This window comes from Ixodes scapularis, unplaced genomic scaffold, assembly GCF_016920785.2.
Source record: "Ixodes scapularis isolate PalLabHiFi unplaced genomic scaffold, ASM1692078v2 PGA_scaffold2__306_contigs__length_199485367, whole genome shotgun sequence".
In the NCBI taxonomy this organism is placed as follows: domain Eukaryota; kingdom Metazoa; phylum Arthropoda; class Arachnida; order Ixodida; family Ixodidae; genus Ixodes; species Ixodes scapularis.
In genome coordinates, this window is record NW_024609857.1 from 68,958,502 (window position 1) to 68,975,378 (window position 16,877).

Consider the following 16,877-nt stretch of genomic DNA (forward strand, 5'->3'; position numbering starts at 1 on the left):
GGCTTGACTGATGAGGCAAGGCCTCGCGGACCCCTACAATGCCTTCTCGGACCCCAAAGGGTCCGCGGAACCCCATTTGAGAACCACTGAATTAAACAACAAAAAAACTACTTAATAATAAGGACTGTAGAAGTTACACTGAACAGCCACATAGACGCAATCAGGCATAAAACGAAAAAAAAAAACAACGCGAGGGTTGAAATTTAGTTGTTTTTTTTTTGTTTCAACTGGCCGTCATTTCACCTGGTATGCCATGGTACCAATGGTTGTTTGGCTTGCGGCTTACCCTGGGGAGACAACATCCTTCTTAAATCGTATTGTCATCGGCACAATTGCAAGAACTATATGTGTAAAGAAGAAGACACGCAAGGGACAATCGAATTGCTCATCTCAAACGACATATCCCGTTGTCACCTGATGGTTTCATGCAAGGCCATACCTTGCATGAAACCACCTGTGAGCACAAACCTACGACTGAGATTACCGCATACATGTGCGGGACGGTGCCTTCCTAAAGAAGCTGTTAGTGCACTAAATCAGAAAGCAAGGGATCATCCACGAGTGGGCTACTGAAAATTGGTACAATCAATAATTTCCCTTCTCTGCGTTTAAACAAGTGCCAGAACCGTTGTCGCCCAACACTTGTAGATGGCGGCTGGTTGCGATACCCCACTCATTTGTGCTGTGGCCGTATAGTTTTTGTGGGTGTGTTACCTGAAGCAAGGCCATGTTACCGCAGGTGATGTTGAGGACTTCCATCAGAGAATCCATTTTTCCTAGGTGGGCCTAAAATTTTACGAAAAAAAAGGTCACATAAGGATAAGGCAGTGCTAATCTTTTTTTTTTTTTTCTAATTCTAGTTTGCGTTTTGATTTTGCACACCGGCAACATATCTGTAAATAAAAACTTTTTTGTCCTTAAGACCGAGAAAGTGTGAACTAGAATCAACGCCTGGTAGTTGCAAACATTACGGAGAAAATGGACGGATTTCTCTATCTCAACACTTTTTTCAGTATTCCTTGGCGTTCTTCTGGCTTGACAGTATGCGCCACTTATTCTAGTGCGGATACCTAGGTGACTGAAATAAACGCTAGACTTCACGCACCTGTGTTGATAGCCTCGAGGCCAGCGTCATCTCCAGGTTTCCTTTGAGACCCAGCAGTGCAGGCACCAGAACGAAGAGTTGGGAAACATCGATGAAGACTTGCCAGGACTGCAAAATCAGTTCTCGTCGTCAGGATTTGGGCGACGTAGTTTAAGAAGGGGTAAGAAAGATGGCCTTGAGCAGAATAAAGCACACTCTGGATGCCATAGTTAATCATGCCGAGATCGAAGCATGTTCGAGGAACAGAATATACATACTCAGGCAAACAGATGGAATGATTGCGTGGGAGAAAAAAAAAGTGCCAAAACATCGCAGTTTACATGGTACTGCGACCGAAGGTGGCTAGACAATGTAGTCAAGCCCATTGATATTTTAAGGTGATGGGCACCACGTTTTTATAAACAGTTTTACTGTCAATTAGAGCATTATTGCCACAAAGATAAGCATCTAGTAGCAATGAATGAGGACATACTTACAGGATGAAACTGAACCTGCCTAAAAAGTAGTATTAAGAATGATGATACCAGACCTCCCTTGATAAGGCATGACCTAATTTCCCTTCATGTTCTGTACGTTTTTTTCCCCGGAGCAGTATTGCCACTTGAGACTACAACACCCAATACTTGTACCAAACGAAAAGGAGAGGCACGACCAACATGTCCCCCCCCCCCCCCCCATTGACAGCAATAGTTCCTATATTTATCGGTGTCACGTCATTATAGATGAGGGAGCATATGGTTGCCAGACTGATATACAATAAATCTTTTTTTTTTAGAAAGGAGAAAAAAAAACTGGTATACGTATCCACATAAAAAGTAACACTAAAACACTGCCCAGAAAATTGTAAAGAAAACACGTTAAAGATAACACGCACTACACACGCCGAAACAAAGCAAAAAAAATTGAAACTTAGACGATCTATTCAAAGTTTTCGTCGTAGGGCAGCCTAGTTTGCGGCCTGCGTTGTCTGGAAGATTTTATTGGGATGTCCTGTGAACTGGGTGTAGCACTAGAAGCTCCAGGTGCTGCATTTGTAGTTCTGGTGGTGTCGGGCTGGCAGAATATGTGTTGCGCTGGGTTCGAATAAAAAAAGTCTTCAATTTCGCTGTCCGTGGCGTCTGTATCTAGTTCAAAATTCTCTTGTGTCCGTAATGCAGTTGCTGCCTGTTCCTGCGAAATGTATGATTGTTCTCTGTTTAGACTCGAAAAGAACTCGGTGCAACCTTGCGAATTACCTTCGCTTTTTGCTCAGATGTTCCAGCATTCTTCATCCTTACAATGTCGCCAGGGTGAAGTTCACACAAAAGATATGCGCTGCTTAGCTGTTAATGTTTCTTTCTTACGTGTTTTTCCATACAAGAGAAGTTGGGCGACCTTTATCGTAAATTTCAGTTCGTAAGTATTTCGCTCGGTGAGCGATCATTCTCAAGAGGTGTTGATCTATATTTTAGGAGCAGAAGCCACTTGCCCTCACCAGCAGAACTGGCCTTCTTAAAATTCTGTTAGCTAGACTGTTCAAGAGTGGGAATCTGTGTTTGGAGGCTATGTGTTCGAGGTAATTGAAAGACGCGAACGCTTTGAATTCGTGTGATGAGATCTGCTGACCATTTTCAGAAGTAAGTACCAACGGCATCCCGTGTATAGCAAATATAGCTTTGAGCTTCTCAATCAACGTTCTGGCTATCAGGTTCTCTAATCTTTCGGCTTTCGGATAATTGGAGTATGCATCAAACGCAATTAAATACGACTTTCCCGCAAACTCAAATACATCAGTTCCCACACGGCTTCTTGGAAGTTCTGGGTTGTCTCGCATTCACTTGCTTGTGCGTAAGCTTAACGCCGGCAAGCTGAGTAGCTGCTTGTCGTCAAAATTCTGTCTGCATTTAGCCCAGCCAAAAGATAAGTCTGCATTCTTTAGCTTTACTTTTTGTCATTCCTTGATCTCCGTCATGCAAACGTTCCAGCATTTCCGTACGCATGTTTTGTGTTACTACGACACTGTTTCCTTTTAACATAATTTCTTGTATTACCGTTGAATACGACTCTAATGACTTGAAAACTTTTTTGAAGGGCAAGTTCTTGGCAACTGCCAGAATTACCTGTAGCAATACCGTATCTTCTCCGGCTTTCTCGGTCAACCTCGTCAAGGTCGCAGCTGACACCGAGTCCCAAAGGACACTGGTTGCATGAATCGATGCCAGCAGTGGCGCCTTTCGACCCTTCATTGACGGGTGCTTTTGACAGCATGACTGCAGCTAACAGTTTCTTGTCTGGAACGTGCTGTATCGTGAAATCGTATTTTAGTAAAGAAATAAAAAAAAAAAAATATCTGGGGACGTGGTGGTATCTCGCCTATGGATTTCTTACAGAGAGATATGAGTGGCTGATGATCAGGGTCGAGTGTTACTTTCATACAATAGACAAACTGGTGGAATTTTTCTCAGCCAACGACCGACTAGACCCAATGCCTCTTTATCTTTCTGTGAGTAACCCGTTACAACTTCTGTAAAATGCCACGACGGGTACGCAACAGGGCGTCAGTTGTATTCTTCATGCTGCAGAAGTACTGTAATGTAGAGTACTGGGGGTATGACTTTTCGCTATCTGGGTTAAAGGGCAACTCCGGTCTGTAGTTTTGATTTTGGGATTTTGACTCTTTTTAGCGCAGTCAGCGTCCCTGAATTGCAAGGTGTAATTTTTTTCTGGTTATTGTGCGTAGTTTTAAAGATATCCACGCTTCAAAGTTTTGTTTGGGGTGCGGCCGACAAAACCGAAAGTAGCCGCTCAAGGCCCCGACATGACCTAGACGTTGGGCGTTCAAGGACGTTGATTTGCGCGGTGGAAGCACAGTAAGTAGTACTTCCATTGCTTCCCCAAAAAGGGCTAAGCCTCTGGAAGCTCGCTTGTGCCAACACACTGCCGCAGGTTTTGAACGCGTGGTGGATAAAATTCGGTGCAAACCATTTTGACGCCAATGCTGGCCTGCTTTATCCCGAGCGTTGTGCGTTGAGCTGACATATGGCACGGCATGAACTGCTTTCAGCCGCCATATTTTAACGCGATCACGTTTAGGAACTCGTGTCGAAGAAAATCCGGCGTCGGCGGGACCAAAAAGTTCATGATGCGGCGCATGCAGCCACGTGTGACATTACACTTGGCTGTAACGTCATGACCTTATCGACCCGCCAAACTTGGCGGAAAAAATTTTCCGCTAAATTGAGCGAAAATTTTGCCCGCCAAAATTAGCAAAAACTTTCCCCGCCAAATTAACCCGAATATTTTTCTGACAAATTTAGAGCAAAAATTTCACGCCGAATGTAGTATAACATATCCCGCTAAATTTTTCGGAAAGTTTAGCGAAACAGTTCCCGCTAAATTTAGCGGGTCGATAGGGTGATGACGTCCAAGCCATGTTTGAAATCACGCGTCACGTGACACGTGACGCTGCGGGCACACGCTTGCATGGCTGGGGAACGAACGCGGGTTTATCTGAGAAGCCTTTGCGAACGGAACCTTATGACGCAATCGCGTTCCACTCTAAAGGGGAACTCCGCCGATTTCTTCATGGTCCCCGATTTGCTTGAAATTTTGCTAAACTCGCCAAACAACATCGCCAAAATAGTATCCCAAATATTAGGTCAAAATAATTTTTTTTCACGAAGTTATTGAATTTACAATTTTGGTCCTCACCGTGTTTTTCAAACTGAAAGTCTCTACTGGCAACAATGAAAAAGTGACGTCATTGGAAGTGCAGGGGTTCACTCTTTGGGCTGAAGAATTTGTTCCCAACTGATTTGAATCAGTTTCATGGTGTCAAATGAATGCTTTGGAAGCTCGCTCCAGTCCCCGCGCTCCATCACGGAACAAATGATTGACATATTCTATTTTTTAGACTGCTCGCCCGACTGGCAAGCTGACCTTCCAATGACGTCACGGCCCTGAAAAGGGCGGGTATATTTGAATGTGTTTTTGCATGATTTTCATTTGCCGATTTCGCAATAACTATTATGAATTTTACGATACTAAATAGCATACCAGAAAGGGTAAAGGCCGGGGAGTCAGAAAGTATAGTTAGTTGAGGTAGCTCAAAAATCGGCGGAGTACCCCTTTAAAGGCGAAGCTTAAAGGGGTACTGAATCGAAACTTAAAATATACCTCTCACGTTCAGAAAAAAGTGAAACATGACCAACTCTATCTGCCAATGACAATCGCATTCTTGTACTCCAAACGGATGGCTGTATTTTTCGTTCTAAATGTTCGAGTCTGGCGAGCACTTTTACTATCAGCCATCGAAGAGCGCGGTTCGCCTCTCGAGTAAACCCGTCGCGCCCGCGACACGCCGGCGACGTCATCGGCCTCCTTATGGCCAAGCGTACCGTAGTTATGAGCGATGACACTTGCTGACGTCTACACGTTACCACCTCGCTCAGTCAGAGTGCCCAAGGGCTGTAGCATATCACCGGGAGATAGCGGAGCCGCACCCACTATGAAAACACGTAGTGGGCCGTCTGCTGCGCAACTTGGCCGATATAGCGACATCGGCAATGTCGGTTTCGGACGCGAGATCGCTGCTCTTTAAACAGGACGACATCACTGCGAGCCGGCTAAGGTTTTCTAAACTTTTAGAGCCCACCGCACGCGTGGCCGGAGCGGGCTCGCTCCTAATTGTGTTGCTTGTATGTTTATACAGCTTTGATGCTAGTACGCCTCAGCAGGTGACTTTCCTCTTAGCTGTAGATGAGAAATTTATCCCGCGCAGTACAACCGGTAACCTGGGGTTTTAACGTGCATCACGCAGTAATGATTACACGAACGCGAGCCGGTACGAAACTCACCGAGATCGAAACGGGCAGGGGGTGGGAGTCGAACGCAGGAGGTTCTGTAGCCCAAGCTTTCGCTCCACGCTCCGAGCTGAGACACGTTAGCCCATGAATCGTCACACAGAAACTACCGTGCACAAAAACGGATACCGACACAGCTCTGCGACGTCAACCCGGGTCACTTCGAGGTCGGCCTCCCTCGGCGAGAACGACATCAAAAGCAGCGCGCGCCTTGTTGAAAAAGATAGTTAGTCAGCCCCTGACGTGCAGTGACGTCAAAGAACGAGTGGAAGCCAACGTTATTAGATTAGCTCACTTATGAAACTGCTCATAGACGCTGCATGCACGAGCAGTACCCGCCTCACTCACCACAACTCGCCTCCCGTCGTTCGACGCGCCGGACGGCTGTTATGGTAACGGCAGTGTATTCTATGGAATACGTACCTTTCGAAGCGCAGCGTCTAGATGGCGTTCCACCGTGCTCTATGGTGCTCCATGGAACACGCAGTTTGCAAACGAAAATCTAGATGGCTCTTTGAACGACGGGAGGCGCACTGAAGTGAGTGAAGTGGGGCACCTTCTTCCGCGCGAGTTCCAGAACTGAGGTAATTTATTAACGTTGGTGGAAGCGACTGACTGGCGCAGTGAACCCAAGGTGGTCAACTGTGCTTTGGTTTTCTTTATCAAACTCTGGGTACTACGTTCTGGCCTAGGTAATCTGTACTAGTAAGCGCACTCACATAGTGTCGCGAACGTCGGAGGCCGATGCCGTCACGACATTCCATTGAAGCTTCCTAACCCACAACCAGGCTTTTTTTTATTATTATTTAATTCAACTAAAAAAAACGCTTTCTTGCAATTTACAAAAAAAAAATGATGTTTCTGAAGTTCTACTGTTACCTACGTCATAATAAAGCAAAGAAATGAGCTCCAGAATTTTGTTTCCGTACCACTTCAAGCGTCCCCCCGGTTTTTGTGGAGAGTGCACTCTCGACAAAAACTTGGCGACCCACGCAGGCAGATGACCTGAGCAAGACCTGCGCAAAACTCCCTCTAAATGTATGTGAGCATGCAAGTAATACACTACAGAGCCATACAGTTCGGGGTGAAGAAAGGTCCTATTAGCGCCCCCTTTCGCGTAGCCTGCACTAAAATAGTACACGAAAAACAAATGTTTGCCTAGCCTAGCTGGCAGCATGACAGCCTCACGTTCTTCTGGCACTGCCAGGATAATGTGAGGTAGTTTGAGGTTGTTATCGGTAGCTTATTCAAGAAGGTTCTACAGTGATCACGAAAGAGAAACATTATTCTGAGTCCGAAAGTTTCCGAACTGTGAAACACTGCAAAATGCTACAGTCAACCAAGCTAAGCGAGTCTGTCTGTATCTCGTCGTTGAGATATTTGCTCTTCTTTTCAGGCATAAGTTTACATCATAAATTTTGTTTGCTGTATTTAACCTGCTTGCCAGTCGATAAAATAACAATAAAATAATAAAAAAAGAACCAACGGTAACATTTTTTTTTGTAATACTGCTTACTAGGGCTGGGCAATCGATCGATTAACCTACCGATTAACCGGTGGATGTTTTAATCGCGATTAATTAATATTAACCGGATAATCTGTAAAATTTTTATGAACCCAAAGAAGGTAAAAAATAAGCGCTTTCACCACACAGACGTGGACGAGTACACGTGTATGAAGGAGAGACTTTTGGTAAAATTTTAACCTAAAATAAACTGTAGAGACGATATTTTTAACTCCAGACAAGTGCAGAAAGTTACACGCGCCCCGGCCACTTCAATGCCGTTCCAGTGTCAGTTTAGATCATCAGAGAGTATTGTGAAGTATCAAAGGAGGTCGGGTCACTCTGGCCGAAGAATATCAACGAACCTCTTTGCATGCAGTTGAAGTAATAAATGGTGAGAGTGTTTTTGAATTGTCCCCAACTATACATCGAGGTTGGTTCATAATCAAAATCTTATATTGCGGCGCTCATCATGTATTAAACAAAAGCAAAAAAAAAAAGTAATCTTGATTAAAAAAATTTGTATGCATAGAAATGAACGAGATAGATTAATCGATCATTTAATCTAATTATACAATGAAAGGCTAGCCAATAATCGGGTTACAAATTTCAATCGACGCCGAGAGGTAATATTTACCACTTAGCATTGTTATTATCATCCTTTCCGTCTGCGTGCAAAGGCTCGACGTTCCATGTATAAGGCTTTTTGCTGATAACCACTGAGGCGGAAAAGGCCGAGTTACTGTTCTGCCGATGCCTGCGCGGTGTCAAATATTCCGTAAAATCGAGCTACTGCGCATGTCCAGAACGCATGCCACAGCCCAGTGGACAAGAATGGAAGCGTCCAGAGGGCCATGAGTAGAATAGTCTAAAGCAGTGGTTCTCAAATGGGGGTCCGGGGACCCTCCGGGGTCCTCGAAGGCATTCTAGGGGTCCGCGTTAATTTGTCAAGCACGGCAATAAAAGTTTTTTTTCCAGGTCGAGAATAAATGTTTCAGTTTTTGGCCTAGTTTCCTCGTGTGCATGTTAAAAAGAAAGGTCTACTTTACACTAGCCCTTACTGAAATCCATTTATTCAATTCATATTATATTTAACCTATAACTTCTCCCTCCCCTCACCCCGAACGGGGTCCTCCATCGTCTCCGCCGATCCACAAAGTGTCCGCGAAACATCGATGGTTAAGAACCGCTGGTCTATAGTGTCTATGCTAACAGGTTGCTATCAATTAAACATGTTAAAAATTCTGTATGTCTCAGTTTCTGTGCGTCGTAAAAATTAGTTGATGTGCAGTCATTTTTGAATTGTGGTTTAGGCTTATCTCGTAGGCCTAAGCTTCAAGGGCACCATAGGAGACGGAAATCACAAGAAAACATATAAGATCATGATTGATTCCAAAGTCCTTCAAAGAATTCAAGGCAGCTGTCGTATTGCTGCTTTGAACTTCAGATTTTTTTTTTTTTTTTGCTTAGTTTTGTTTTTGTTTCCGTTCTTGACGGAGACCTGGAGCGTGCTCCTCAAGTGGGTCCGGACAGACACTCACACGCTCAGCTGGTTATCAGCAAGGCCTCCGCTACTGTTCAAGTCTGAGCCAACACCGCCTGGAAGACGGGGCGCCGTAGGGCTGACATTTTGTCGTCACCAGCGAAGGCCAACGCTGGACACAGGTTGGAAACGAGTGCTGCGTCAGCGCTCAACTTCGAGTCAGGTTTGAGCCGAGCGTTGACGCAATGGTCGTGTCCAATCTGTGCTCAGCGTCGGCTTTCGCTGATGAAGACATCTCTATTAGCGCTACGGCCTTGTTTTCCAGAAAGTGTTGTCTGAGCTCCCTAAAAATGGGAGGGAAGGATACGAGGGCAAGGAGGCGAAGCGTCTTTGCGCAAGCCGAACATGAATGGCCGGACGTTTTCGATCTTCCTCTCATGGCGACGGCCGCGGAGGGACGCGACAGAGTAGATGAGCAGGCATACCCTGACGAGCACGGACGCCACTAAAAAACAGAGGAGGCGAGGAGGAAAGTCGTGATGCTTGCGTGGTTCGTGTCGAAACAGAAGACGGACGGGCGGACACAAAATTTCACTTCATATGCATGTGTTCTTTCGCTTCACGCGCTTCGAAGTATCCTGTTTGGACTTGCCTTACGACGAAATTAAATTTGAGACAATTTCTTGAACACCGATGAAGAAAGAGAAGATCACCTGCACAATGTCAAGCAGCAGTCCCGCTGCAACCATGCCGGCCCCAGCAAGCATGAACGTAGGGAACACCTGATACAGGAATGCGGAACAGGACTCTTCAGGTGGAACATCTAGCAAGCACGAGGATTCGCTGAGGCGCAAGACGTCTAGAGGCGGTGGTTCGTTCCGAGGCTCTCCATCTCCTCCGCCAGTCTCCAGAATGACCGCTGGTGGCTTCTTGACGAAAGCGGCCCTGGAGGCAGGCAAGCGAAGGTCCTCTACGACCAGTTCACGCTCGAAGATGCCGTTGTTCGGAAGATCCTTTTGGAGGCTGTCAAAGAGGAAAAAGGTACCGGCTCTTAATAAAGTAATATTTCAATTTCAGGTTCAACTGCACGCTCATTGATAGCAGTAACCATGTAGATGCTTCCGCGCTAAAACGATAAAGAAAAGCTTTCTAGATTATTTTCACAACAATTACCCGATTTAAATAGTCAACACTATCATAATTTCTTTATTCATTTGTATAATGATTCAAATCACCTCGACTTTTATTTTAGGTTTGGTATGGAAGTACACCTCCAAAAACCAACGTATAGGGCTTTGCCGAACGTTCAGCCTGCGCTTCTAAGTACCGTTACCTTGGTGGCAAGCAGACACGCCAGTCGAGCAGGCAATTTTTAAAATGGACTATTCTGAGCATTTGTTTCGTGCTGCTGCGCGGGTGCTGGAGCGAGCTTCCAGAGCACTCATTCGACACCATGAAACCGCTTGTGATAAGCTGAGAACCAATCGAACCGTCCGAAGAGTAAACCCCTGCTTGCCGCTGGCGTAACCTTTTCGTTGTTGCAAGTCGAGACTTTCAGTATAAGAAACACGGAGAGAACCAAACTTTAAAATGCGATAACTTCCCGACAAAAAGTTGCTTTGGCCTAATATTTAGAATACTATTTCAGAGATGTGTTGGTATGTTTAGAGGCCAGGCGCACTTGGCGACTTTTACGTTTCTGCTCGTCTGATCAAGCACATGCGTTTTCACTCTTGTCAAAGCTACGCACCCACGAACGTCAAACACGTTTCCACGCATCAAGTACGGGTAGCTGCAACTCTCTTCTGCCAACGCCATCTGCTGCGCTTGTACTTCTGGAACGTCATTTGTACGTCAACCGAGATGTCCGCGAATGAAAAACACAAACATGCGAGTGAACGCGCCAAAAATGCCTAAAACTATTTCTTTCGTACTTTCGAAACGCACCATACAGATGATAACCCAGGATCACGAGCATGGGGGCAAATATGGGTGATTACGTTATTCGTAAAAACATGAGAGGGCGCCACCGCCACAACTTTGGCTACACTGTGCCAGTTGTTGATGATAGGTTTCGGTGATTTCACGGCGAAAATTAATATTTGCGACCGAAATTTCGATAGTGTGTGTAAGAAGCAGGGTGGATAGGCTATCGTTGTCAAGGTTGACAGGCAGAGTTGAGTCTAATAATTACTGTTCTTTGCGCCAAGTAGAATTTATTATACTAGAGTCTTCATAGTAAGCGCTTGGACCATCGTGAAAGGCGGACCACAGCGACGCTCTTGGCCAAGCACTTAGCCAATAGAAAGAGTAACAAAACGACTTCGATCTGAAATTTTACTGTTCATATTACTTATTGTTTGCACAAAACTACCGTTTAGGGGGGGGGGGGGGGGGGGAGGGGGGGTGCACACTTAGAAAGACAAGTAATTAGCATTAATGCTCTCCCGAGAAACACAAATATGGCAGTCGCCCCTGTCCCATGGGAGGGTAAATTGATGTCAGTTCCATCGAATGGTATTTACATAATATGCGACCCAGCTCGAGGTTCGTGGCGCGTGAGTACGCGCTGCGCCAGGAGTGGGGCGTGTATTGGCGATGTGCGCGACCGAAAGTGTCGCTGTGGTCGGCCTTCCACGATTGGCCCAAAAGCTGATTATGACGTCGGAAAGGGTATACCATCGACGGAAATAAGAGGAATGAAAGAACTTTAATTTCGACGGTGTTGGCAGTGTTGCTTTGAGAGCGCAATGATATCAGGCTTCCACCATGCTATTTACAAACACCATCGAACTTGTTGTTCGCAAGGTAATGACGTCACAAGGGGGAACCATAGGAGGGCGCCACCAAAACATCTCGCCGCTAATACTGACTGGCCAATCGCTCCAACGTCATTCGAAGCAAGTGACATTCAAAATCTCGTTTTAGAAAAGTGTAAAATAATAAAGGTTATGAAAAAATAAAAGAAAAAAAAAATGGATATTACGACTTTCGGTTGCCATTGTAGACCTTTCAGCCTCTGTCGCATGGGCGCTGCCATCTTGGAATAACATGACACACCCGCCATCAGGTGGCTTCAACTTGTCGCTCCACTCCCCCCTCCGCGCCTTGGCGAAGGCGTTGCATTTGTGTTCTGCGTCGAGTTTCTCCGCGTTTCTCGACTTATCGTGGAAAGTGTCGCCTGATGCTGACATTTACACTTCGTCGCATGCCATCTCTATGTGAACCACGACATCTGCAGTTTATTTTGTATCACACGTTGTCTATTATCAGCCTCGGCGTACAGGATGCGTATGAGAATGGAGGAGGTACAGGAATCAGCGTTAGCCCTGCCGCACATTGAGCGCAATTATTTACGACAACTAAATTGTGCTCAGTGATAGTGGCGGAATATTCGGAATAAGTATAGCGCAATGTATATTTATAATCGCGTATTTAGGATCTTAAGAAATGTGACCAACTGAGCTCAGTTGGTAGAGCTCTCCACTGAAAATGGAGAGGTCCAGGGTTCGATACCCGGACCAGGCCGATTTTTTTCGCAGGCCATGTTAGAAGCATGCATATATTTATGAAGTGAAGAAGTTTCTATCGTGCCTGAGACGTGTACTCAGAAAATTCTGTCATTATATTCAGTACGGCGTTTTTTTACAAATATTTTTATGAAGTTGTGAGCCACGTGATTGCAGCTTTAAAGGGACACTGACAGGGCACTCATGCGTGCCGAGGTTTGACTCAAACATAACCTATGACATTCCGACTGCCCAGAACGCAGCTTGCGGCTCGAAATTCGTATTTTTCCCGCCCGAAAGCTGGAGGTCGAGAATTGGCCGGTTACAGGCTCGCTCTCTCTTTCTCTTTTCCACGGTCACGTGCCCTTCAAACTGATGCATACCAAATATACTCGTAGTCGTGAGTCGTCTTAAATACACATTAAAAAAAAAAAAAATCGAGTTTTTTTTTTTTTTTATGATTGCAAGCACGTTGATCGAAAAAAAATAATTGTGCGACATATCACGGAAGGTAGACTTATAAGTCATTCTCAATATGGAGGTATCTAGCGCACGCTGGACGACGTGATGGCGACGCGCGACGGACCAACCTTGCGACGGATGTGTGACGGCTACTTTGGAAACTGTGGTTCAAGTGCAGAACGGCGAGGGAAAGAGATGTAAGTACGACACATTCGCACGACAGCCCGTCGAAGCAACGTCCTCGTGGTCGTCGTGTGCTTCATAACAATAAGAATAAACATAAACATAAACATACAATCAAAAAACGGTAGAACTAAAAAAAAATACTGGATAAGGGCGTCAGCGTTGCCGGAAGCCACGTGACTTCCGGCAACGCTCTCCTCCCAGCCTTCATGCACATGTTTCCGCTTTGGTTTCGAGCAGTTGCGTGCTTTTACTTTATTAAAAATATAGGTTACTGTGTATCAAAATATTGATTGGGTAGTTTACGAACATCATACTAAATTATCTGGGAAACAAACAAACAAACAAACAAAAGAACAACTGTGTGTGCGTGTGTGAAGGGCCGAAAGGGGGGGGGGGGGGGGGGGGGGGTCAGTCTCGCTGCGAGTGGCCATCGGCGTGCGGAGGCCCGCCGATTTTTATCGTCTTTAGTGCCTTTGAAGGTCTTTGATGCATATGGTTTTAAGGCATTCGAAGTACCCATGACAAATATATTATTATTATTGGATTAAGGTTGAAATTGTTATTTTTATGGAGGTTACCGCCATTGCCCGAAATGCGTACAGTGAGAAGCAGCCGCCGTTCCCCAGCACTGCTTCCAATGACACGTATGTTAAGAGCGCCAACAAGATACAGGCTTTAATATAAAATAAGAAACCACTTCCTGCTTCCACAAGCAATATATATGTTTCCATTGGGGCCATTGTACAACCTTAAGGCCCGTTCACACTCTTGCAACCGAGTGCGACCGAGAGAGACCAAACCGGTTTTTAAGCCTCTTGCGATCTCTTAGGACCAGCTCCGCTCAGTGCATCCGGTCCCAAGAAGTCTTTCTCGGTCGTACTCGGTTGCAAGAGTGTGAACGCGCCTTTACCGAAAAGAGGGGGTTATTTTGTTATTTGTACAAAAACCAGGACAGTACAAGAGGCGCTAATAAAGTTCGCATTATGGTTACGAAAAAATAGAAATTAAGCAATGAAACTGGTAGGATTTTAGCGTTTCTTTACGCATTCGTCACCCAAATTAACACACTTTTGGCAGCGATGAACAACCTGCCCATTTTTATAGAACACCTCGTTTTGAGTGTTTAGAAATCGCTCCACATCAGCAATCACTCGCTCGTCACCTTTGAATTGCTTTCCACGTAAGGGAGTCTTTATGCGACGGAAGAGGAGGAAAGCTGGGACGTCAAGTGAATCGGGGGGATGACGCGAAATTTCGTAACGTAAGGAGGACGCCTGGGACAACGTCGCCTCTGCCCAGTGGGCCGGGGTACTGTCATGAAGCCGACGGACGTCTTTCGTGACCTTCGCTTCGCGCTTTGCCCTGACAGCTTCTCGCTACTTTATCAGAAGCTCACGCGATGGTTATCCTGTACCGAAACTAGAGTGATGTTGATGCCTGTTTTTCTTTTTTTTCTTTAGATTTTGGTGCCGTTAATACGAACTTTATGAACGCCCCTCGTACTTTTCAAAATACTGTGTCGTGTGTATTGGTATATGTACAAGCTCTTACGTTAACTAATATGCACTTCCATGTTTACTAGACACACTCAAAAATGTTTACTATTTAAGCCCAATAAAATAAAGAAAAACACCCGATCCACTCTTTTCTTTTTCTAGTGGTAGAGCCTTCCTTTCCGCAGAAGGGTCAGCAAGCAGCAATTCATTGCGAATATTACGTTACTGTGGATGCCTAAAGGTTGCGACGAGCATCGTGCGGAAAATAAGACCAGCATATTTACGCAATTTGTGAGATGTCCCGGCTCATGGCGAAGATGCCTCATTGATCTTGCATTAATGTGTGGGAGTCAGTCGTAGAAGATGCTCACAAACTACAAACAAACGAAACTACTAATCGTCTTCTTCCTTTTAAAAATCAAACGCGCACATTTTTCTTTATCATTGCTGTACACTCTGAAGTACGGGTACAGCCACAGAATCAAACTACGTACTGGTAGAAACAGCGCCGCTACAATGATTATCCTGCACTGTTAGCAAGTGCCGTGTATTTGGTGAATATTTGGGGTGAAAAACACGCTATTTACACAAATTACCATAAATTTACACGATGAGTAACGGATAATACGTTCAGATATCATGCGAGGTTGTAAAAAACGTGTTTTGGTTCGGTCATACACGCATAACCGTGTAGCCGACCTCGATAACACGCATCGCCTCCGGCGACGACCGCGGCATTGCCGGCTATCGAAGCACCGGAATGCTTGGGGACACACTTAGAAAGGACCGTCGAGACAAATGCCGCGGAAAGAAACATGTCTCGGAAACAGATAAGCACCAAAAGCAATTACGCCATGTCGCGGGACGTTGGCGAAACCCGCGCTTACCGTGGCTCGCCGCCATTTTCTGGTCGATGGCAATACGGCTTCCCTCATGTCGCCCATGTTTGCATTTAGTTTAGGGCTCTTGATAATAGTTTCTTACACACCACAAATAAAGTCATGGGTCCAATTATTCGTTCAAAACAGTTAAAATGGATATAAAAAACGTGTCTTCGATGTGAACACGTGACATTGCAGTTGGTTTCGTTTTTGCTTCAACCTTCAACTGCTTCAACTGCAAGCGATCTGGCCGATCTGGAAGCAAGAGCCGGTTGGCTTTCGTTCTTTTTGTTTGACCGGAGAAATTTCTGGCAGCCGCTATTGTTTTGGTTTGACGGGACGCGAGAAGCTTCGCATAGAGCTTCGCAGTTTGCGAGCACATAGTGAAGACGTGACCGGAGAAGTGCCCCTGTGATGTTCCCGGAAGACGGAAAGTACCATTCGTCGTGTTTGCTTTGAAAGCGAGGGGAGTCACAGGGTCCACGAGTGCGCAACCACAAGCCAAGGTTCACGACAGCGCTGCGTTCTTCGGCGATCTCGTTCTGTTTGGGGCAACACGGCGATGCGAGAAAGGGCCGAAACGTTCGTGGTGTGTGGTGCGGTGCTTGTAGGTAGAAACCCGCACTAACGCGGAGCTCATATTGGTTGTTGTGGGGTTGCGTTTGACGGGTTTAGCCCCGTCGTCGTCAGCTGATCCGGTCCAGCTGGTCGGGGAGGACGCAGCGAGCGTTCTGAAAATTAAATCTTCCTTCGTTCCGTTTCAAAATGTGGAAGAGTCCCGACGCATACCGTGAGTAAAATGCTGCGGACGTTTTCAACAAAATTACGTCGTTTTAATTGAACAAGGGACTTCGGATAGTTTCCCTAAATCTGCCGTTTCTATGCTTCGTGTTGTTAGACTGCATTTGCACAGCGACGTGTTCGCACAGCGACGCACACCGCTCGAGTAGATGATTCGGTCCCGCAAACGACCGGTTATACAGAATTTCAGGGAAACTTAAGTCACCACCGATGTTTTCCTGTAAATCTCGTGTGACTCGTGTGAGATTGTTGCGCTCATCATGCGGTGTGAATAAACTAGGGCAAGATTTTCTACCTGCCCACAGATGCATGAACTGAGACCAATTTTTTACGTAGAGAACATAGTGGTTTTTCTTTACATTGGGAAGAGTCCCGAATTTGTCTCTTTTCCCTCTGGCACTGCCCCAAGTTTCAAGTTGCAGTTTCAGTAGACATACCTACTAACAGGTACAAACTGCTCTAAAGCAGGTAAAAGACTGGGAAGTCAGGACGGTGCGGACACCGTGTTTTGCGCTTCTCGCAAGGTGACTGAGGCTTTTGCGAGGTATGCGGAATATGCAAACGATTTCGCTATGCCCTTCGTTTGCGTCTCCAGAAAAAAGAATAAGA

General features: G+C 45.6%; 1 protein-coding gene across 1 annotated transcript in view; it reads right to left on the reverse strand.

Annotated features, from left to right (window-relative positions):
- Window positions 1-585: 585 nt before the first annotated feature.
- Window positions 586-16,877, reverse strand: part of LOC120838684 (solute carrier family 41 member 3-like) — a 37,402-nt gene continuing 21,110 nt past the window's right edge. The window contains exons 2-4 of the mRNA XM_040208707.3: window positions 9,647-9,956; window positions 1,106-1,213; window positions 586-786 (exon numbers count right to left, since the gene is read on the reverse strand). Coding sequence (XP_040064641.3) covers window positions 586-786; window positions 1,106-1,213; window positions 9,647-9,956 — 619 coding nt within the window. The remainder of the gene's footprint in view (window positions 787-1,105; window positions 1,214-9,646; window positions 9,957-16,877) is intronic.